This window comes from Ciconia boyciana, chromosome 1, assembly GCF_034638445.1.
Source record: "Ciconia boyciana chromosome 1, ASM3463844v1, whole genome shotgun sequence".
NCBI lineage: Eukaryota > Metazoa > Chordata > Aves > Ciconiiformes > Ciconiidae > Ciconia > Ciconia boyciana.
In genome coordinates this window covers 176,832,405-176,857,859 of record NC_132934.1, presented here as the reverse complement: position 1 = coordinate 176,857,859, position 25,455 = coordinate 176,832,405, and the positions used below count along the sequence as shown (strand labels likewise).

The window sequence follows — 25,455 nt, the reverse complement described above, 5'->3', positions numbered from 1 at the left end:
TGTAGCTGTACAGCATCTCATTTCAGAAATTTCCATTCTCCTCACATATGAATGGTATCACAGCAGGGAGAGATGTTCGGCGCACTCATGATAAAAAGTTTGCTAGTTGAGTGCTACTTGAACTTTTGAAATCTGTACCAAAAAAACCCACCTTCAAAGGCCCAACCTTCAAATACCACATTCTGCAGCTACTTACATTTGTGGCGTTTCAGGCAAGAGGGGAGCAGGCATAAGGGGCCACAGAAGACACTGTTCTAAGAAATAAGCATATCCAAAACATTTACTGTTGTAGTTTCAATATCATACATTTACGTCCTACCTATGTGCAGGTATCTTGCGATTCCCAGCAATCAGGATAACGTCACAGAGCTGCTGTTGCTTCAGGTAGCTCTCCATCTTTCTGAAGGTTTGCTCTGCGTGGTGAACAGCCTGATAGAATTCCTCGGAGCTACACGAATCCATGTCACAGTGGGGTGGCAAGGGGTGGCTGGCTGCTGACAGTCTGTAAACCACAAGAGAAACTCCACATTGATAAGATGTGACCAGTTGTCTAGACTTCATCACAGGCTTCTAGAATCTGATATAAGTAATCAATGCATCTTTCCCAGTTCTCATCACTAGAAGTATAATATGGAAAAATCTTACTGCACTGGGAGGGACAACTAAAGTTGTAAGTCTTTTAACACTGAAATGATTTTTTTTTTTAGCACAGACACGGAAGTAATCCATTTCTTTCTTCTTTGATAAAGTTATTGAAAATATAAATATGAGCAACAAATAAAATTCAGTATATTCATGTTACGGTTAATAGTACAGCTATGTCTTCATTATTAAACTATGATCAGGGTCTTTAATTTTTTTAACATTTTAGAGCAAAGTTATTTTACAGAATTAAACAAACTATTTATTTTTCTTAAATATTATTATGAACACACAAAATAAAGAAATAATGGAAAAAACAATCTTATCTTTCCACTGATTCTAAGAGTGCTTACTCTAGTTCACTTTTTCAAATTCACATTCATTTTACACCACCTGGGAAAGAAAAATAAAACTCTAATTGACTTAATTTGTAATGCATTGGGAATATTTCCACAACGATAAATTGCATAACTACTTTTTAACCAAAAGACTCATTAATACAAAATAAATTTAGCCTACAAAGATAATGATTTCTACAATTCAAAAAATCAGGAAAAATATATAGAAAGAGGAGAAAAATTCAAATAGTTTTTCAATATATTTATAGCCATATATTCTTAGTTCAGATTTACTCAGTTCAGTATTTCTGGTTCAGACCTTTACTGAAAATAAGAAAATGTGTCAGCAAGTACTAGCCCTTGAGGAAACTAATACTAGTGCTTCCAAATAATTCATGACACAGACGATACCCTCTTATTTTACATATATGTAATGAGATGGTTTCAAATGAAAGCCATAAGATTTTATATATCTTGTGGTGCTGAAAATGAAGGATTTCATAGATGAAGCTGATTATGTTTTTTACTTCAACTAGATAGATACAAAACAGCTTACATAATCAATAGAAGAGCATCCGAGGACATATTTTAATCCAGCATATCAAATGATATCATCAATTAATTCAAACCAATCTAAGAATGATATTACTAGACCTTTAAGATAACACAATCTGTGCTCTGGTGCTGAAAAAAATTGAAAAGTGCCTAAAGATAATAAGAAAAAAATATTCAGCTATTAAAATGAAATACTGTTATCTTAAAAAAAGAAAAAAATATTATTTTTATTGACTCTTGGTAGACTATAATACAGTTCAGAAAAATAGTATTTCCTGTTGACATATACTAGTGATTCACTTTTGAATTAGTTTTTATCCAAAAGTGTTCCATATACTCTCCTACAATCATTGTACGATAGTCCACAGGGGAAAGGAGGAAAGGCTGGTCCATCTTTCTGTCACAGTAATTGCTAGGCTTCACAGCATTCCTTTAAAGTAGCTGGAACACTGCATAATTGAAGATGGCCTGCAGATAATTTTACAGAGAACCAGCTCAGTTACCTTTGTATCTTACCCTGCCATCTACTCAGTGCCATATACAGGTACTAACTTACTGGAATGAGTCACCTTTTAAAATTATTGCACACAGTAACTTCACTTGCATAGCATTAAATTGGATCCTGAGAAATCATCAGCCAGTTTAAATTAATCAATATTGTCATTTATATGCTGGTAAGGTTACAATATGTGTGAGCCTGTCTATAGGAAATTGAACTGGCAAAACTTTATTAACCATAATTCCTCAACAGAAACAGTTAGGAATTGGTGATTTAGAAAGGAACATTTCCTTAATTCTCTTATAGTCAATCTTGTTATACAGTCGAGTAGTTTATGTTGGATAACTCTTGCAAACTCCTCCTAAAGGACAAAAGAACCATATTCATTCTGTGAGTGACATAATCTGCTTGTGTGTTCCTATCCAACCTGGACTGCCAACCATGTTGATCAGAAATCTAAGTTTATTTTCTTATCTTTGGATAATCAACAAATACTTTCACATAAAACTGTAATGATGGAGCTAAGCTCATTAGTATGGGTAGTGAGCAAATATTTCAGCTTTTTTCTTTCATTTTTTTTCTCGCAGTTTGATTGTAGCCCTACGCAGACTTCTTCAGTTTTATTGCTGAAGAATTAGAATGACAAGTAATTTACAAGAAATAAATCAGTGCCTAATAAATGAGGTTGCTAGGGTTAAACAGACACATTTCTTCCCTTCCTCCGGGGAATTCAGAAGTGACAACAGCCATTCTGAGAAACATAACAGGAATGAGCAGGTCTGAATGGGTTCATATTGTTTGTTAATTCAGAACTTGGATCTAAGTCAGTTTACATTTGAAGAGATAAGGTACTAATCCTGCCTCTTCTTGGCTATTCAAAACATGCTGTATTTTTCAGGTCAGAAAACGAGAAGTACCCTGACTGGATTTATCCTAGTCCTATAAAGTTAGACTGGGCTGAAATGAGCTTAGTCTATTTTGTTCTTGAATGCCTAGAAAGTGTTTGCCACAAATTTTGCCCTCTTTCCTGCTTGCCATTTATAAGTAACACTTTCCACCCTCAAACTCATCAGTATATCTGTCACTTAGCAAGTCATTAAATGACTACTCAAATGCAAGCCCCGAAGGCCCAGCATGTTTTGAATTATTACCCTGAAAACTGGTAAGTAACAAGCTTAGTAGAAGACAATAAGTTATTTTTTTTATTATTTTATTTTTCTTTTGTTTATTTTCTAAGAAAGCCCAGATAAAAAGTCTGCTACTTGTCCTATTCAGGAGCTACCTCGTTTTCATTACAAATGCTCTGTCTGCATAATCGATGCTTTAAATTCAGTCAGCAGCTTGTTAAAATAGGAATTAGTTAAAAGAGCTTCAGCCAGCAAATACCAGTTATTTTCTACCAGTTCATGACAGGCATGTACAGGTACTTATGACCAATTAGCAAAATGAAAATAACACTTTCTGCTTGCATATATTGTTCTACTTTAGGTGCAGGCAATCTGAACCACATATGTAGCGAGAAGCTTGTTGAGTGCATTCTGCAGGAACTCCAGCACCTGAAGATTCACTGAGTCTTTCAAAACCCTTTTTAACACTTGGGTACCTCAAAATCTTGTAATCAGTGAACAGGACAGAGTCCATATGGGCTTTTTCCATAATCTATTTCAGTTAGCAAGTGCAAAACCTGAACTTACTGTGGGAATTTCAAACATTCAGGGGCTGTTCAGACTAGAACACTTTCTATCTTTAAACGACTTAGTTAATAGTACAGAAATAGTACAGAAATCTTTCACAAGATTACGACAATGATACTTAAGGGTGATACTACAAGATGAGAAAACTAAAAGGCTCACAAAAATTATTAACACTGCAAATAACCAATAATCTCAAATGTTTCTTTATGAAATGGCAAACCAGAGCGCATATTGCATAAAAAGAAAAAAAAAAGGAAAAAATCCACCCCAGCAACTGTGTACAGACTAATTTTCAGTGTTAAGAACATCATGCTGTCCTCAAAAGAGAAATGTTTTAAGAAGAGCCCAAAAGTGTTGATGAGGAAATTCAACCTTTGAGCCTTTATGGATCTTAAAACAGTGTAAACAGAAATAAAAGCTTAACTCTAAGGATCTACAATATCTGAGTCCATAGTTGTTCTCTTTTCCTAGAAAAAGCACTTTGGTTTGACCAAGGGTGCTATTCTCTAACGACCTTTTACCTGCTCCTAACTTCTTTGAAAAAACAGGTAAAACAGCAGTAAAACCCCAATAAAGTTGGGTGTATGGATTCTTCCCTCAATTTAACAATCCTTTAAATACTGACGGTAGCCCACTGTAAGTAAGAAGGAGAAGGCACTCCAGCCAAAGGTCTCCTAGGGACACCTTTAAGACCTTCGGTCTTTTTGTCCAAGATTAGATTTATTCAAGTATGTATTGGGTTTGTGTGGTAAGACAAACACAGATGAATCCTCAGAATATATTTTGGGTAGACCAGTTAGTACCCTACAATTATTTAGATATCTAATCTACCATCTCCTGTACCTTGTACAGTTGTTCACTCTTACAAACAGTAAGACCATACTACTTAGATTTGATTTCTGCTCACTGACTTTACACACAAATAAGCTATAACATAAAGAATAGATAAATGAAAACCCTTAGCTTACAGTAATGCTATCAGGAGTTAAAGAGAAAATGCTAGGAAAAAAGGGACCTCACATACAGGTTTAGCTACCTGTACCTTTCTTCTCAGGAAATGGGAAAGTAATTAGTAAAACTGCCACTCCTGAGCTGCAAAGGTTTGAAAACAGCAATAGCAAACATCAGTAGTTAAAACCATATCCTGAATAAGTTTCAAAAGGAAAAAAAAAGTACTTTGCAATAAGAGGTGAGAGAATTCATATGACTTGAAACTATACTGCATTTCTCTAAGTAAATAGAGGCTTAGATTTAGAAATGGTTTCCATTCTGGAAATTATAGTTGTAGAGGTGCAGAAAACAGCAGAATTGCATCACTGTATAAAACAGAGTACTTTACAGAGTACTTAGGTAATTTACATACTCAATCGGAATATATTTCTCATACCTCCTACCGAGACCCTGGCCTCAAATAAAGAACTCCTTAATCAGAAAATGTCATATAATTTCATTGTTACTGGAATAGAAAATCCTGCTGTATTTAACTTTTTTCACTTTTCACTTATGCAGGATTGATCACACAAACGTATCCAAAACCAGTTCAATGTAATTTAGCGTATATTACTGGGTACATATCTAAACTACGTAGTCAAGAAACAAAATATGTCCAGTTCTTCAATTAAAAAAATATTGTTTTGCTATTTATAACTTGCAAAAACTTACAAGAAATATTCCATATGTAAGAATGAAAAAAGTCTTCATACAATTTGTTGTCTAAAACCTGCTCACTGAATGCTTAGAAATAAATAACCTGTGGAATTTCACTTACCAAATTAAGATGGACTGTCAAAAGTCATGGCTCTCATTAGCAATCACTTGCAAAAATGCAAGAGAGAGTTTTATAAAGACTTTAAACCATTTTCTTACAGCAACAGTAGGGCTGAAGTTATGTTTGTGATCAAAAGTATGCTTTTCACGCTGCTACCAGCAATTATATCTGCAACTAAAGTCTCAACCCAGAGTTTCAGCAGGTTGTTATAAATTTATTTTATAAAAGACAAAGTTAGGTAGAAGTGCTAGATTAAAACATAATCCAAGTATCCAATAGGACTTTTTAGTTACATCAGTTCAGCTCAGAGATGCATTATTGCTGAATCTCAGAGATTCTTTTTCTATGTAGAAAATTAAATATTTTTAAATGGAGTCCAGTGCAAATTATAAACATGTTGTTCTTGTTCTATAGATATATCTGCATAATGTGTAATGTACAATGGTGTTTCCTCCTAAAGGTAATTTGGGGATCAAACTATTTGTAATGTAACTTATTCTCTGGACACCATAAGGCAAAATTCAATCATTAGGACATCTGTGTGCCTAGCAAAAATATGCATTATTCCACTGTTGTTCTATGTATATGTGCATCTTAAGAATATTACCAGCCTCAATAAACAAAATATTAGTACCAGTTTATCATATGACCTCAGACAAATTGAGCAGCCCTTCAGAAACAGAAGGAGGACAATAAGAAGGTACCACCGTGCTATACTAAACTGCTTCTATAGAGAAGAAATATTTTTCTTGTTCAGTAGCTGATAGAAAAAAAAAAGTAGAAGTAGGGTTAGAGAAGGAAGAGCTTGTTCACTCCATGATTTTTCCAGGTTACTAATAAAACATACAAAGCAAGACTCCTGTTTTGGTTCAGTTCAAAATACTCTCAGTTGGAATTTTTCTTATCTAATCACTCTTCACCAGTTAATTATCTAACCTAAGCTAGAAGCATAGACCTCTCTATTGTCACTGGTGAGAAAACAACATACATAAAGATTCCATAGAAGCCTGAAATACTTGGGTTTTAGTTATTCAGTCCTTTTTAAATTTTCTTGTTTTTGCCTTTTTTTTTGTAAAAATAAAAGATTAAAGAAAGCTAGTTCAATTAATGAACAATTACTGAAAAATCTCATGATTTTGCAAGAAACTACTGACTGAATTCAGTTAAATTAATGACAAATGCTTTATCTTCCCTTCAGACTTCCCCCATTTTTCCAGAATTCATTACTGTTATTAATGACATGAGTTTGTCCTATGTCCTATGCCTTTAGAACCACTTAAACTGTTGGGGAGTGTGTTTGTTTCTTCAAGTATTCTGTTCAATTGATCCTTTATCTTCTCACTTTGTCACCTTTTATTCTCTACAGTCTTCTAAACAATTACTTCAGACTTTTCCTATTTCTTCTCTTCTTTCTCCACAGTCATTTATGTCCAGTCTTAAAAATTACTTAAGTTTTTGCTTACCCCTCACTACTACTTCCAGTACCTGCCTACCAATATTGTGCCCTACCTTCTGTCAATTTTACTTTCAGCTTCTCTCTCCAGTACTTGCAGTTCCCAGCAATTTAGATGCTCTTCCACAGATGAACAACTAAATGGGCTCAGCAGTCTAACACAGCCCTGACTGCTAATCAAAAAATGGAATTTCCAAATAAAGACTGAGATTGAGCAGCCACAAATATAAATAGATGGATATTAAACTTTGGAAAAAATATTAAAATACCATTAAAAATTATTTGCAGAAAATTTAAATATATGTAAACTTTTTTTTTTTTAATTAAGCCAAAGGTGGGAGGGGTGGGGGTGGGATGGGGGGGGTTCCCCTATAGACAGAAAAATGCAGTGTTGTAATGCTCTTGTTTGACAAGGTTAGAAAGTTTCATTTTGATATCATTGTTTTACATTATAACTATAAACTGTCTTAAAAGGCATACCAAAATATTTATCTTATAAGGAAAGCTTTGTTTCAATTATATCCACTTATGAAAAACTTTATATATTAGATTTCTGTGAAGAATTAATACATAAAAGTATTCTGATATAGAAGTTCTCCACTGAAAAATGACATGTCTGTGCTACTAATGGGGATGTTTACTTTCCAGTGTATCTATTCTGAGAGGTAAAATGAAAGGTAGCCCAGACAGAAATGGTGTCATTACTGACAGAATACCCATTTTATATATCCTTTCCAGTAAAAAAACTTGTTAGCAACTGTTTGGCTCAAGTTACGCAAAATTCCCAAGCAAGCATGCTTTTAGTAAAAAGCAAGTTTGCAGAACTGACTTCACTTAGTTTTGCATATGATAATTTATTCACTTTGGTCTTTTATGTTTGGGTTTGTTTTGTTTTCTTTAACTTAAGAATGTCATATCTCATTTTAACAGTTCTTGAGACACTTGATGCATAAGGAGATTACAAGTTCACATATTCTTTCAGATTTTAATAATTGACAGACGGTAATTTAAAAGTTATCTTTCTTCAAATCCTCTCTGTCAGCAAATAAGAACTGCATGTTTATTTTAACAATTGTAATTATAATTTTATAATTATTGTAAGTATTAATTATAAGTATTTGTAAGTGACCTTGACATAAAAACACTTTCAGTAATGTCCACATATATACACAATGTCCACATAACATACATGTTAGAAGGTTAATGATTTTGCTTCAAATGAGATGCCATTCAGGAAAAAAAAATACAAAAAAGAGACACTGTAGTAATAAAACTACTGAAAGAAAACAATTGTGCCATTACAATGAAAATTTATCAGATAATCTATGTGAAAATGTCAAATCACTCAGGTAAGTGCAGACTGAAAAGTTTGATTCCTCGGTCCATTGCAAGAGGCCTGACTGGGACAGGGTAAGAGGAAAGAAAGAAAGGTCTGGTGGCCTGAGAGCCTTTGAATGGCAAAAGGCAGAAAGAGACCACGTACCCTGCACCATACAATAGTAAAACATTTTGTACCGATTCTGCTTTCCCTAGCAAATCTAAAATCTCCAAATCATGACTAACAAATAATAGATAACAGGAAATAAAACTTTTTTTTCCTCCTGACAGCCAACTTGCCTCACAGGATCTAAGACATTGAGCATTTTGTCTGTGTTCTGCACAACCTCCATCAATCAAAGCAAGATGCTACCTTTTTTTTTTTTTTTACTCTACTTTATTCATTTTCAAGGTTAAAAAAAAAAAACAAACATGCATTCCTTTTCCAAATCTATACTTTGCTTTTTAAGATGTCTTTGAAACATAACTAAGACCTCTTACTCTTTCTTCTCATCATGTCAAACTATAACAATTTATTGCAGTGTATCGCAGTGGAAAATTCTTTCATACCTAAAATCAGTGTCATTATCCTTTCTGAAACTCATTTCAACATACAGATGAACCTTTTATAAACCCTGTTTCAAGTTCCCATCACTTCCTGAAATCCAGAGCAAACTTTTGATGGAGATCTGATTTTTAAGGTTCATCATCCCAATCACACCAGGCGCCTGACAGCTATAGTACTAATTGTACCGCTACAAACCGTTGTCACGAGTTAACAGCCTTCGTACTTCTGCCTCTAAACAGTCTTGCTATGCAACAACAGAGAAAAGATGCTGACTATCTGCTGGACTGCTCTCTTCCACTCACAGCTAATAGTCCATCCACTGCTTTTTCAGCTTTGCATGCTCACATAAAGGGAGCAGTTTGTTCCAGCTGTTCTTGGAAAGCTGATGATTAATTTCAATGAACATCCAGTTCTCCTAGCTACACATAGACATATTTTAATGACTTGGTAACTTACTGGTGTATTTTCCACATTCACATTGCTAACGGAGCTTTTTGTCATATTGGATCTTGCTGTCTGAATTCATTTTTTGTATCTTGGAGGATACAGGAAAAGGAGAGCTTACAAGTATAAAACCTCACGAGCAGATACTAGGTGCATATAAATCTACACAATGAATCAGCCTCCCGAAAGGAGGCAAGCCATTCTTCTTGAAAACAGAAACCAGGAAACGTGTCACAGGAGACCTCAATTCTTAAATACATATGCCATTGGAGAACAACCAAGAAGCACAACCACCTTTCCTTAAGTTACTGTCAGTAGTTCTCTATTTCTATTTCAAGACTCAAGGGACCCTCCTTCATTAAAGTATGGCCCACATGTTCTGCCTTCCTCCCCTCTCTTTCCTTTTATTATCAGAGAAGTAGACAAAATTCCTACCGCAAGGAATCAGCTTAGCCTCAGACAAGGAGTAAGGCTACTACTTCTTCAGAGAGGCGCTCTTTCCTCCTCCCTCCCCAACCCCACCAAAATCATTGCCCTCATTCACCATACATTTTCAGTTAATGAAGATTTTGACTGCAAGAAGGAATAATAAATAAATCTGTGCCACTGCACAAATTAAATCCTTTATATTTGTGAGACTACTTGCTTTCTGCTATTAAAAAAAAAGAATTTTTTAAAAAAATTGTTGATTTATGGTCTTACAAGCCTCTTATGGCAAACAAATATATAAAACAGGAAACCCTAACATAAGAGTCAAGCATTTGTAATGCATTCACAGTACATCCATGCTTTAATTGCCCAATTGGTAATGCAGTAGGGAAACACCCTCTTCCTTATGAAGACAGATTGTCATCATAAAACTTTTTTAATACTTTGGTTAAATATTTTCTAGTATATATGATTCCACATTTCTACCAAACAAAAGTTGAATGAAAAAGATTATTGTGACTCAGAAATCCAAAACTGTGGTTTTAACCCAAGCTCTAGTTCCCTGCAAAATTTGAAGTCCTCCCATTTCTAAAATGTAACAGCAAAATTACATGCTTCCTCCATTGTTCGTGACATAAATGCAATTTTCTGCAGGTTTTTTTTATTCTTTTGTTTCATTATAATAATTTACATGAATTCCTTTAAAATAGATTTGATCCTATCCATTAATGAATGCAGGCAAATAGCAAAAGTTCATGAGGTAGCTGTTCATGGCAGACAAAGCCACCAGCGAGGTTTAAGCTGGATGAGAAAGAACTTTGTGTCTGCTGTGACATTTACAGTGGAAGTTATTAGCTGGGAAGTCTGGGACAAAGGGTAAAGCCTGTTGTAAAGGAAGCTAATGTTACTGGCCTGAATAGTTAAATGTGACAGGCTGCAGATGCATTTTCCTGTCTTCTTGCAGATATGAAGTGCTTGTGATGATTACTCCTTCCTCTGGCTTGAGAAGCGGCAATAAGCAGACAGGTGCAGGAAGAAAACCAAAAAGCAGATGCCATAGTGGAAATGAGAGAGAAGTGATTCCTTTACCTTTCTTAATAGCTCAAGAAATTTCTGACATTGTATTGTGAACCACCGTGCACTATGAGCTGGAGCAGCACTAGCAAAGACACAGACTCCAGGGGACAAATCTCACAAAGGACAGACTGTCACATTTTCCTTGATGTCAGGTTGTTATGATGGCTTATTCCAGATGATGACCAGCACTGAGCCTTTTCGAGTTACTGAAGTAGTCAAACATAACATATCGAAATAGTTCTCCTATATCATTAAAATAATTCCCTTATCCCCCAAATGCCACCTTTTACCAGGTGGCAAATGCCAAACCTGTTGGCACTTTATAACTCAGCTATAAAAAATCGACTGAGTTTGAGCCTGAAGATAAGTGTGAATGGATATAGTTATGCACAGTCTGTCTTAGTACCCTTTGTAGAGGGGAAAAATATGTGAGCAGCTGGAAAGACTATATCCTTCCAGGCCTACAAAGAGACTCAGGTCATATGCCTCATACCAGATGTGCTCCTCACAAATAAAAATAAGCTTCTGGTAAGGCTAGTTACAATTGAAAGATTTTTTTCTTTTTTTTAGGAATTGATACTTTGATGGATTGTAAAAACTTTCACAGAGAAAAAACAGCAGTATTAAAATTAATGTGGATTGGCTAACTTTGGGTCATTTAGTAAATGAGAAATTCTGCTGAGCATTTCAGAATAAATCTTAAAACATAATCTTTATTCACTGATTCTATTTTTTTATTTTATTAGTCAGATTTACTTAGTCATAGATAAGATTCAGAGTTTCACTAAGTGTGGTTTTAAGTCAAGTAAGTGAATAGAGAGAATACAAAATACCAAGTGAAAAGCTAGAAATTAGAGGACACTGTCTTTGATAATAGGACCTTAACAATATTTACTGACCATACAAAATAACATTCATTGACAGTTTTATTATTTCAAATCATTAAAATATTATGATAAATGCAACTGTATTGTATTGACTTGCTTTTCTGATTTTTATAATTAAAATAATGAATATTAAATAGTTTACTTCCCTATACTATAGAGATACATGACAAAACCATAAAACAGTAAAATTCTGAACTCACTTTAACTTAGGCAGAGCAATTAAAGAGGATGGTTTCAAACTTAAGTATAACAAGGAGCTGACATCAGCTAGAATTTTAATTCAGAAGTGGTGCACATAAAATAACTTGTGGTTTTATCACCGTCCATCATTTATGCGCTTACTGCCACACAAAATTAGAATTTTACAAATATAGGCACTGAAGACTCTACATTCAGAAATTGCTGAAGCAAACAACAAACAGAAGACTCCTCTAACAGAGGGGAAACTCCCATGTCTTTCAGGTGGCTTTGCCTGTAAATCCGTTAGCTGCTGCTATGAGTGGTGTGTAATTCTCCCAACAATTGCTGCTTCGTAAACTTCATAAAACCAATGCCAGTGCCACCAATATCGCAGCACTCGTCTATGTTAGTCCCATAACTACTCTAGGAATAATGCAGCTTCAGATTAGAAGAGAGCAGCGCTGGCTTTACTAGTGGGATGGCCACGAGAAAGAAGAAGAAAGAAAAAAAAAAGAAGAGGTGCAGGGCACACTTCATGTTATGTGACGGAAGAAATGTTTCTCCACCCCAGTCCCAGCCGATCCCTTTACAGCTGCTTTTCCTTCCTTCCTTACAACAGTGCTGTATTTTCTGAATGGATGGTTTGCATTATGCCTAAGAGATGCTAGTGTCATGTGTTAACTATCTTGTCATGACAAATGGCCATATCTATATGGATAAACTAAGTGAATTAGCTGACACAGTTACTCATTCAGAGTGTACGCACAAATATATACAAGCATGCAGATCTCTTTTATTAAGATATGTTTTCTTCCAGCATTTAATTTATGATATAGGCACTTTATGTAAACAGAAATCATATATGTGAATGATGGTAACAGCATACAAAAAAGGACAAACAAGAATTTTATTACTATTGCATCTGGCATACACTTCAATAAAATTTCAGTGTGTTACTGTATTATGCGCTGATATTCCACAGCATAGGTAGCATGTCAGAGTTTAAAACAGCCTATGACTGCAATGGAAATCATGTCAAAGACCATGGGAAGCTGAATCTTTAAAAATCCCAGCTTAAAATTCTGGTTCAGTTAAGTACTGCACTTGGTGAGGTGGGAGATCACCACACGCATGCATGCACACCCACCCCCCACACACCCCCACTCAGTAAGCTCTATGAATGATGCTTCAACCCATGTCCTGTTGCAAGACAAGCTTTTAAGGAGCTTGCACAGCATTCAGTAGCAAGCAGCATACAATCTCTTCCTGCTATTTGTTACAGATCTATCGTGTCACGTATCTTTTGGCGATGCTCACCAATTTCATGGTCCTGACACGCCTGCCTGCATCTACAAACCAGTGGGAAAGATACATCTGAAATAAAGGAATAAAATGTAGGTCATTTTGCCAAGCTGTTTTGAAGTGTCAATACATTTTTTGCTAATCTCGAAAACAGCAATTAAGATTGACAATTTGGTGACTCCTGTCTAAGATGAATGTGACAGATTCAGCTTCTACACTACAGGATCACTACAACCCTGGGAACATAACTGGCAAGCAGTTAAGGACTACAGATTCCCTAACAGCTACCACTCATTAACCCTGCACATACCCAAGCTATGTTCTTCATAGTATGTTCAATATGAAAAAGGTTTAATGAATTTTTCATACACATGAATGGTAGCACAAAAACCTAGCCATTAATATTGTTTTGGTCTACCATGGTATTTGTAAAATTATTATCTATAGAAGCTAAAACCAGGCAATAAGAGTAATATGCTAGACCACTGAATTAAAAAGGTAGGTACACACACATCCAAGTTAAATACTGCCCTTAATTTGCAATCTTGTAGGTATGGAGTCTCTAGCCAAAGCCACAATATTACATACAGTTACAGAGAGCTACAGGAAAAAACCATGAATTTTTCCATGTTACTGTTTGTGATTTTTTACATATTTTATCCAAAGTGTGACACAAACACACAAGCAAAATCTGGAATTCATATTTTTTTTCCTTTAAAGGGAAGTTAATTCTTTGTACCCCTCTGCCTTTGGTTTAATTGTTCTTGAAAGACAAAGTAGCTGAGACACTTGCACTCTTTCTCCTCCACAAACTAGTCTGTAGACCCCGAAGTAGGTAAGACCTTCCCCTCCACAGGCAGAGGAGGAATCAAGCCCAGAGCACGAGTGCTCTGGCCACAGAGCTAACTGCAAAAAGCACAGAGAAGCCCAACCTTTGTAATCAGGCATTTTGCACAGGGCATATGTAAAGGTACTACAACAGACATGACTGTTTAACTTCTTTAAAGAGATACAGGGACAAGACACTCTTGCCTGTGACTCCCACACAGATGAAGGTACTTCCAGGAATACATAGGAAGAAAAGCAAGATTTGAAGAAAGGTACTTATTTTCCTCACCTGCTCTACATTGGCTAGTTTATGAGGACTCTCACTCAGTATGATGGCTTTTATGGATCTCCATTTTGTCGTACCTAGCCTTTTGCATTAAACATTTAAGGAACCGAGGTGTCTTTTTTAATTGTAGGTACCCAATATTTAGGCATTCCAGTACTTAACATTGCAGCAACAAAGTCTCCTTTGGAAGCTGAGCTCCAGGGATGACAAAAGGAATTTCTAGATTTCTGAACTATGTTTGTATCTACATTCAATTTAATGCAACACTGGTGTACATGAAGAGGGATCTTCAGTAGTATTTTTTAACAACACTAAGATTCCTGCTTATGCTTCTGATTTTTTTCTTAGGCGGTCATATCACAGCAAATTTTTTTGAGGCCATTCTCATTCTTCTCTTTCCCACTTTTTATTTAGATAGAAGACAAGAGAAACAAACTGCAGGTCATATATATAGAGATAAAAACTATTCACACCTTTTGTGTATCTTTGATGACTGTGGAGGTAAGAGAAATTCACAAATTCCTCTACTGTCTCAGGTCAGCTTTAAAGAATGCCAGCAATGATTACTTGGCTATATTTTACATTTACTCCATATGGAATATTAATGCACTTGTAAAAGTTAAAAAAACCCCTACTTCTGTAAGAAAATATGTAATCCCTTAATTCTTCACGTCTACAGAATTGTAACCATGCACTTCCAACTAGTTTCAGTGAACCCCACACCACTTCAAAATTGAGAATTAATGGCTAGAATAAGATTTATTTTAAGCAGGCTTGTTATAAACCAGGCTAATCTATACTGTCACTTTTTGCATCTCAAAAAGTGCCTGCCTAGTCAAGTCTAAAGTCTACTTTATTTTTTTTATTAAATGTGCTTGCTTTTGCTTTCTGAATGTGTGCCTTCAAAGGCCAAACTAATTTCAGTGCACATGGACTAATTTGCAAGCCTTCTATTCCCTGATTATCTGAATCAAACTCGGTCTATACAGAATAGTGTAGCTGTGAATTATATTATTGTTCAAATAGTAGTAAAGACCTGTGATTTGGCAGATTTTTTTTTCCTGCTTACATATTTCTTTAACTTTCGGATAAAAATACAATTCTAGTTCAACTATACTTGAAAAGACAAAAATTTAAAGTTCACATCAGTCATTAAAAAATGGATTAAAAAGATTACATCTTCAAGAACCCCTGCAACCTTTATAAAGCTATCAAATAGCATCAACATATGATTACCAAAGCCAAATTCTGAATAATTTCTCAAACTCTTTAGATTATTCAGGAATCAATTACATAGTTTTATCATGGGTTATTCATTCAACATAATTAATGTGATATCCATCAGAATCCGTATCTGTGGAAACATACTTAAAAATGACCATTGATTGTAGAATATATCTTTAATTACTTCTCTAGTTATACAACTTACTAAAAGAAAAAGATCTGAAAATGTGTAATAATATCTGACACAATTGTTAGTCAGGAATGTTCTTCTCATCATAATACCAGATAGTAAAATATATTACATTAATTATATTCTATTATAATAATGTTATGAAAGATAACAGTACATTTGAATATTTTAACTTATTAGTCTTTCTTGATCAATCTAATATTCATTGGAAAGGTGAAGATTAATACAAAAATAGAGAATAGAAATGTACTTCTAATCAAGCTACTTTAAAAATGTCTCTAACACTGCCTACATCTGCACCACCAGATTAGAAAGAAAGAAAGATTTTCATCAATTTCTTTGCCATTCTTTGGATAAAATGCAAATACAACAGCAAGCACTTGAGTGCATTAAAAAAAATGCATAAAGGCAACCTAAATTATCTTAAAAACTAAAAAATAATGTAAACGTTAACGGAATTAAATGGAAAATGACATTTTAAAGCCTATTTAGATGACAGTAATCTTACTTAGATAAGTGAAGTTCTGGGAATATATTAGTGCTGTTACTTCACGTGAATCAGAAGGTATGGAAAACCTTACCTACTGAAAAAAGCATGTCTTCTGTGCCTCAGACTTTCTTGAGGAAGCTGCCTCCAACTTCCTTCTGGGCTTAAACAGCCAAAAATCAGGAAGAATGCAAACAAGTAGGTACTATAGCCTTTTAGGTTCATATTTAGAATTTTTTTTTTGCCTACATTAGTTTAAATGGAAGTTATGCATATATACTGGCTTCACCTATGTTTTCTAGTACACCTTCACAATTGTCAAAGTGATGATGAAAAATAGTTATTCTACGTATACGAGATACACAGAACTACATAAAAATTGCTTTTTCAACAAATCAAATGCTAATCTATAGAACAGCAATACTGAGGCTCAACTAAGATTTTTCTTCAATCATTTTAAATCTAGTCAAGCTACAGACATAACAGTACTATAAAACTGCATTCATTACAATGTGTGAGCAACAAAAACAGCCATAATTTCATGCCTGGCCTCACCATGTTTCATATAGAGCCCAAAAGAGTGTGGTAGCGTAGGTTATCTCTGAGAAATCTTTTAATTTGTAAGGTCATTGGGACTGTTCACTTCTGTACTTAAATTTGAATAGGTCTAGGGCAATCTGATTTCAGCAAACCTGAAATGGTGGGTTTAGCTCCTCAGGGTTTGTTGGTGTGTGGCACAATTTTTGCCACCAGAGTACTCCTCCATATCAGAAGTTGGGGGTGGGGAGGAGAGGAAAGGAAGAAGGACATTATATGTAACAGGAATTCCTGCCATTAGTTTAAAAAATTTAAAAAAAAAAAGGAAAAAACCCAGGACCCACTCCCCAACCCAAACTACAGGTAACTCCTCCAGTCTGAAATAGTTTAAATAGCTCTATCAGTGGTATAGATGCCTTTCTAGTCCTGTCCACCACTTTGCTGTCATATATCTTTATATGGTTGAGATTATCTTGCTGAAAAGCCATTTCCAGTCTCAATTGAATGTTTGCATATTTTTGGCAGCTATAAGACAAAGAGAAGGCATTAATGCCAAAATTACTAGCCTACCTTTAAAAATGATATAGATGTGACAATTTTTCACTAGTGAAATTGCTGCCTGAGATTAGTAGTTTACACAATGTGTAGTTACAAAGACATTAATTGTGGAATTTATTTCATTTAGTTGTCACTTAAAAATCCAACTTGTATAAAAAGGTGTTGTAACTGGAATACATCAAACTATCCTACACATGCTTCAGGGCAGAATGTGGCAATTAGGCAATGTTATAGCTTAGTCTCTTGGCCAAAGATGTCTGTAGGCTAAGAGAGTTTTATCGTCAGCTTTTTTCCTACACCTGAGCAACTTACATACACAAACTTAGCAGATAAATCAATACCTATGAGCATGCCTCAGGTTTTATTAGGAGTGCTGTAAAACAAACACAAAGGTTTCCTCCAATCTTCTTATTCCAAAGTGAAGATAAATTGTCTACCACTTTACACCATGCAATATTTTTTTTCAACAAGAAGCCATGTTAACAATAATTACTTGATTATGCATTTCTTTCACAGCTTCTCAATAAAACACTGGCACTTTCAGTGAAAATTCAAGAGTCTTTACCCCACATCAGTAAATTCCAAACTAGACCCTTTTTTCTTAGTTGATGAAGATCTTTAACTCCTCGGTAATTAAAGATTAAGGCAGCACACCTTTATTTTTTGATTTATGTTACAGTGGAGTATGTCTCTATTTCCAAATTATTTTGACAATCCTAATATTAATTATCATTACATTTTAGTAGCCAGAAACTAAAACAAGAGCTACTAGTAAACAAGGCAATGAACCTGTATATCTTCTCTGTAGACTGTGTGGGACTATAATAAAGCAATTATTAATAAAAGTTTGTTGGATAATTGCAATCGTTACTTAATATATATCATGACATTAAGTACAGTTATGTATGAGACTGACTCTTATTAATGAACTACACCTGCTAATGATTTTGATTTCTGCCAAGCTTTGCTACGATGGAGTATTCAATTAAAAATGTTAATTTGTGCATGCATGCTAATTTCTGGGTTTCTCAGTTGTTATATTTGGACATCTGTCAAGTATGCATTATGCTATTGATGGGCCACAGATTTCCAAGAAATTATGTTTCACTGAAACTTTTCCATTGTGCTTGACATAATCTTTTTTTCTCACTGTCAAAAAGAGGGATTCATTTATCCTACAATGATATGAAATCTCACAATCATAACATCTAATTGCAAGAGATTGCAAAATACCACGCATTCCTCCTGGACAGACCTTTCCTATTTAAAACACCATCATTGACAAGACATCAGCAGAGGTTATTTCAAAGGTACATGTTATGCTGGGAAAAAAAAAACAACCCCCCCCCCAAAAAAAAAACCAAACTAGTCCGGTCTATGAGTCTGAGCTCCTACCAAACTTGTGCTTATTCAAGCTTATTCTACTTGTGCTTGTCTGGAAGAATCTCATCCCTAAAACACCATCAGAACACCTAAGCTCTAAAACATCCTGACTTACAATGGTTATGCTTGCCATTATATGCTGTCTCTGTATCAAATTTAATTTTCTTAAAATGACATTTCATTAGCACTTTCCTTACTTTTAAAGTAGTACAGTGACCTTCCTTAAGCAATTAGTGATATCTTTACCATTATGTGTTTAATTTAATGCAAATTTATTATTATGTCATATATGTGTATGGCTATGCACAAGTACATAACTAAAAAAATTGCATGTGCAATATCATTCTGTTTACAATAAAAAGGACTAAAAGGGTATTTGTTTGGGGTTTTTTATTTGTTCGTTTGTTTCCCTGAGAATACCTTTTCTGAGGATTCAGAAAACAGTTGAAATAAATAGAAATTAAGAAAAATCAATTTAGTGCATAATTTCACAAGCATTTCAGACTACAAAAATATTCAGGAAATCATTTAATACACTAATGTATTTAGCAAGAAATCACCCTTATACATGACAGAAATCTTAATTCTGTAGTAAACCTACTGCATTGTTGCTGAAAAGCAGATTAAGTTTAAACTAAACAATGAACTCAAAAGTGTAACTATTGCATGTTCTTATGCTACTAATCACACATCACAAATTTACCTTGATACTTAAATGCTTTCAATTAAGTGCTTGTCAATTCTAATGCTGTGTTGTTATGTATAGGATACAACTGCAATATCTGAAAACACTCTCGTTCTAATACTAAAACATGTTTTAAATCTTAGACTGAAAGAAGAAAATAATTCCTACCACATAGAACCGAAAACCAGAAAGCAAGTGGGCATATTTTTATTTGAAAGAAGCAGAAATCATATTTTTTTAACCAAAGATTCATGTCGGATATTGCACAGGAGACTAGTGTATTATTTAATCACTTTAACTGTGAAACTTGAGAAATTACCAAGTTGTAAATGAACAAATACTGTTAGGAGAAATCCCAATGTTTAAAAAGATTTGAATGAAAAATTTAGCTTTCAGAGCAACAAAATCCTGACAGTAATTAAAATCAGCAAAAGGTTATTTGCCCACAAGAGGCAGCTAATTAAAGGTAAGATAGTGGTAATCGCATTCAAAACTCTTTGGAAGATCAGATTGCTGCACACAAATTTGGAAAAATGTTTTCATTATGTTGTAAGTCTTAGTAAACAGATAAGCCTGAAATTCTGATGGAAAGCTGTCAATATACACTGAGTTCATTAAGAAGATTTCAAGCTAATACACTATGGTACTTATGGTATTTATTGAAAACTAGACAAATATTAGTAAGTTTATTTTTAATATTGCTGCTAAAAGTGCTAATTATTAGTACAATAAATAATAGTTAGTAAAACAGACTAAACTAGAAATACATAGTAACATTTTTTATTAAAAACCAAGAAAATATGTCACATTTTTCTTAGAAGTACAGCATTCTCCTGGAGAAACTGGCTGCTCATGGCTTGGACGGGCATACTCTTCACTGGGTAAAAAACTGGCTGGATGGCCGGGCCCAAAGAGTGGTGGTGAATGGAGTTAAATCCAGGTGGCAGCCGGTCACAAGCGGTGTTCCCCAGAGCTCAGTATTGGGGCCAGTTCTGTTTAACGTCTTTATCAATGATCTGGATGAGGGGATCGAGTGCACCCTCAGTAAGTTTGCAGATGACACCAAGTTGGGCGGGACTGTTGATCTGTACAGTAGGTAGGTGTCATTGTTTAAACCCAGTCGACAACCAAGCACCACGCAGCCGCTCGCTCACCCTCCCCCCTCCCAGTGGGAGAGAATCTGAAAAGCACAAGTAAGAAAACTCATGGGCTGAGACAAGAACAGGTTAATAATTGAAATACAATGAAATAAAAGGAAACAAAAGGAAATAAAACAAAATATAATATAATAATAATAATAATAATTAATAATAATAAATTGTAATGAAAAGGAAAATAAGGAGAGAGAGAGGGAGAGGAACAAAATCCAGGGAAAAACAAGAAAACAAGTGATGCAACTGCTCACCACCCGCCGACCGATGCCCAGCCAGTCCCCGAGCAGCAATTGATGCCCCCCAGCCAACTCCCCACAGTTTATATACCGAGCATGACGTCATATGGTATGGAATAGCCCTTTGGCCAGTTTGGATCAGCTATCTTGGCCGTGTTCCCTCCCAGCTTCTTGTGCACCTGGCAGAGCATGGGAAGCTGAAAAGTCCTTGACCATTGTAAACACCACTTAGCAACAACTAAACCATCAGTGTGTTATCAACATTGCTTTCATACTAAATCCAAAACACAGCACTATATCAGCTACTAGGAAGAAAATTAACTATCCCAGCCGAAACCAGGACAGTAGGAAAGCTCTCAGAGGGATCTGGACAGGCTGGATCAATGGGCTGAGGCCAATTGTATGAGTTTCAACAAAGCTAAGTGCTGGGCTCTGCACTTGGGTCACAACAACACCATGCAACGCTACAGGTTTGGGGAAGAGTGGCTGGGAAGCTGCCTGGCAGAAAAGGACCTGGGGGTACTGGTCAACAGCCGGCTGAATACGAGCCAGCAGTATGCCCAGGTGGCCAAGAAGGCCAATAGCATCCTGGCTTGTATCAAAAATAGTGTGGCCAGCAGGACTAGGGAAGTGATCGTCCCGCTGTACTCGGCACTGGTGAGGCCACACCTCAAATCCTGTGTTCAGTTTTGGGCCCCCCACTACAAGAGAGACATCGAGGTGCTGGAGTGTGTCCAGAGAAGGGCAACGAAGCTGGTGAAGGGTCTAGAGCACAAGTCTTACGAGGAGCGTCTGAGGGAACGGGGGTTGTTTAGCCTGGAGAAGCGGAGGCTGAGGGGAGACCTTATTGCTCTCTACAACTACCTGAAAGGAGGTTGTCGAGAGGTGGGGGTCGGTCTCTTCTCCCAAGTAACAGGCAGTAGGAAAAGAGGAAATGGCCTCAAGTTGCTCCAGGGGAGGTTTAAATTGGATATTAGGAAAAATTTCTTCACTGAAAGGGTTGTCAAGCATTGGAAGAGGCTGCCCAGGGAAGTGGTTGAGTCACCATCCCTGGAGGTGTTTAAAAGATATGTAGACATGGTGCTTAGGGACATGGTTTAGTGGTGGTCTTGGCAGTGTTAGGTTAACAGTTGGACTTGATGATCTTAAAGGTCTTTTCCAACCTAAACATTTCTATGATTCTGTCATTCTCTGAAAAGAGTAAGGCAATACAGGGTTCAATCAATGCTTCTAAATAAGCACCTTCTTAGACATCCTAAACCTGAATGCTAAAAACTGTCTTTTTATAAAATAACTTCACAGAATTTGATTCTATTTTCCTTCTTCTTCTATCTTAAATATATTTTAAATATTCTTAAACATGTAAGTACATGAAAAACATGAAGATGGCTCTTCTTTTAATCTAGGCTTGATTTTAATGATAGTTTATATTATACTCCCTAAATGTCTCGACCAAAAACTAGAAGCCTACCGTGATAGTCGCTTTATAAGCACTTCATGAGAAGATCTTTGCATCCATAAACACCTGTAAGGCCTCAAGCTGCATGCCTGAATAACAGAGACAGAGATATACTATTTTCTCCACTGAGTCCATTCATTGAGAATTATATCCTGCCAGCTCATGGATTTTAGGGCCATGTAAAACACGCAGAGCTTTACAGGAGTAAATACAAAATACTCAAAAATGGATTATGTGGTCACTAATTTAGGGCAAGGCTCTAACAATGGAGGTGTTTGTCAGCTGTTCATTTTGTTGAGGAGTTGGCTGGTTAGTGTTATTTTAACAGACATCCAAACACACAGCACATGCTGAAACTGTTAGGCCTCTAAACCTCTTTTTTTTTTATGTACTCGTTGCACACCCAGCTCAGTTGAGGCATCAAGGTTCAGAATTCATGTATTCTTCAGTATTCTTGGCCTGATCCTGGTGATTTTTTTTTTCAATGGCTGTCACAAAAGCAGCCACTCACAAATGCAGTAGTGGTTGTGTTTCTGTTACAAGGCACTGAGGAAGAGGAATTATTTACTTAGTGTTAGGGAAAAATACTGGGTGGATCCAGCAGTTTGAGAGAGGTGAGGCTGCTGCAGCTCCATGCCCCAGGTGCAACCAGTAGTGAGGCAGATGTATTCCCTGCAGCCACATGTACAGAGAGCACACATACACCTTATATATATGTATACATATATATATGTATATGCATAGCCAGCCATATAGACACTCAGAGCACCCACATGAACAGCACCAACGGCCTCATCCTGCTCCCCTCTCTGGCTGAGCAGGATGGAGGTTGACTAGTGAGAATATATATACACATAATTGTATGTACAAGGTGGATGTCTCCAGCAGCTGGGCTCAGACTCTCATTCCGTCCAGTTGCTGGCACCTGGATGTACATGCTGCCAAGGTCACAGCCTACTCTGGTTGCTGATAGAGACCCCCTCACTCTCTCTCTCGCACACACAGAAACAGAAACTTGATTCTGTTCCCCAGTCCAAAGAGTCTTAATGTAAGACACATCAAAAAGTTACTGAAAAAAAATATCCTCCTTCCACTCCTTTAGTGGAAAAAGGAGTGCTTCTCCCTCAGGGACAAATGCACTAATCATCAGGCTAAGCCAGATTTCCTCCTATTATACTTAATGAAGTTCCTCATGCAATAGAGGAAAAGATTTACCGATATAGCATTAACATCATTCTTACAGTCCTTTAGTGGTGTCTTGAGATATGGAAGCTACAGGCTGCATTTTCCTAAAAGAAACGTAGACACTTAGCTTTGTACCCTTCATTTTCCAAACTTGTGACAAACCATTGAATGGAGAGAGAGCAGACTTTGGTGCATCTGGTGAGCCTGAACGCTTTCTCTTCTGGTGTTTTCCATTGGAGCTAATCCATTAGGCATTTGTTGTTAATTTCATATATGTTGTTAACATGTATGTTTATATATTTGTGTGTGTATAATACATATACGTTTTGTATGTGCGTGTTTTCTTATTTATATATACATGCACATATATGTACATAAGTACACACACGTACATACACACACAGACATATATATACAATTGACTCAGCAAAAGTTTTTGCATATCAGATTTCTGTTTTCTAATTAGCATTGGTATTGCACATTATTCTGTTAAATTTAAATTTAAGGCAAAAGATGATCAGTGCAATTTAAAAGAAGGAATGAAAGTAAAATTTTATCAAATACTGTTAATAGTGCTAGCAGTATTGCTGAGTTACACATGCAGGAGGAATTCAGTAAGGTCGGTGATCATCTGTGAAGTTTCAAGTGATTCACGGCTAAGTTCACCTGTTTCACATGCATTTTGCACAATAATCATGACCACAGCTGTCAGATTAGAGCATGGCTTTGTGACCTCTAGACTGGATAGCTGTAATTAGTTATTCTTAATGATGCTTTGAAAGGAAAGCAAAATCTTCCAAGGATGCACAGTACATTGTAAGCCAACTGCACTGTGAACTGCATCATCTGCCTATTGACTTCCTGGTCCAGTTCAAGATGCTATTATGGATCTCAAGGATTGTATGGTTAGGATATTAGTTCTTAGAAGATACCAGTAATCCACTGTACATCAGTTCAGCCAAGTTCAGCTAATGAACTCATGGTAGCATTATCTAGATTGGATTTTATGTCAAGCTATTCTCAACCAGAGATTTTTGCTCACCTATTACTGAAAAATGAAAATAATGCATCTAATTTCATATAACGCATTTTCATACGTGATACATTTAGGAAGGACATAAATATGTAAGCAACTGACTGCTTTAATTTTCTTATGCTTGAAACTAAAACAGAGTAAAAGATTAACACTAGTGTAGCACATCATTACTTTATATGACCCTTCTTACTAATTTACTCTTACCAATCTAATATTTCCATTAAATTCAAATATTATCTAGATATATTTTGCATATTCAGCACCACTGCTTTTAAAAGGATGCTGTCATTATTAACTGCATTTTACTAATGGAGAAACTGTGTCATCAACATATGAAGTGGTATTTCCAAAAATCCACTACCTGGCCAATAAAAGTTAAAGCAATAAATGCTAGAATGAACCAGTTGGTGTTTGGAGTTCAGCACAAGTCTGTCTTTTCTGTAAATAATCTAACTTAGGTAATCAAATGTAATAAATTACAATAGCCTCATCCGTACTAGTAAGCAAAACATATCAGAACCTGTCCTTGGCACAGCTGATACCCACTGTGCTAAATCTTCCCACCCCAAAGCATGGTGATTTTCCCTATCAGGAACCATCCCTGGTCTGTGCTATTTCTTAGATCGTGCCCAGACATTGGGACAAACCTACATCATTAAATTGCTAGCAACTAAATGGCGCAGGTGACAGAAGGATGCTTGAGCTTGTGTCTTGGTCTGTGTTGTTTAGAGTACAGACTTAGCCAGATGCTATTATTCCCCTCTAAACCCTAAATTCATCACAGATCACACAGAAAGTAAAAAGGTGTCTGCTGAAGTGGCCTTTATATTTTAACATGATTTTCAAATAACATATTAAAAGAAAGATCCCAGAAGCAATTAACTTATTTAGCATTTGATGCTTTTGAAAAAAAGATTTAAATAAAATAAATGTGGTGTTTCTTTTAATGACACCCTCTTTTTCTTACCATAATTTTGATGAACAAATTTAATAATTATAGTATTAAACTTTTATATGTGTTAATTATATTTGGAACAATACATTTGTCTTGCCT

At 35.7% G+C, this 25,455-nt stretch overlaps 1 protein-coding gene across 2 annotated transcripts in view; it reads right to left on the bottom strand.

Moving 5' to 3' along the window:
• KLHL1 (kelch like family member 1) overlaps window positions 1–25,455 on the bottom strand; it is a 249,394-nt gene that overhangs the window by 178,318 nt on the left and 45,621 nt on the right. Inside the window, exon 2 of one of the 2 annotated variants that reach the window (XM_072854161.1) lies at window positions 320–502. The exons of the other annotated variant lie outside the window; for it this stretch is intronic. Coding sequence (XP_072710262.1) covers window positions 320–502 — 183 coding nt within the window. The remainder of the gene's footprint in view (window positions 1–319; window positions 503–25,455) is intronic. 2 annotated transcript variants of the gene reach the window in all.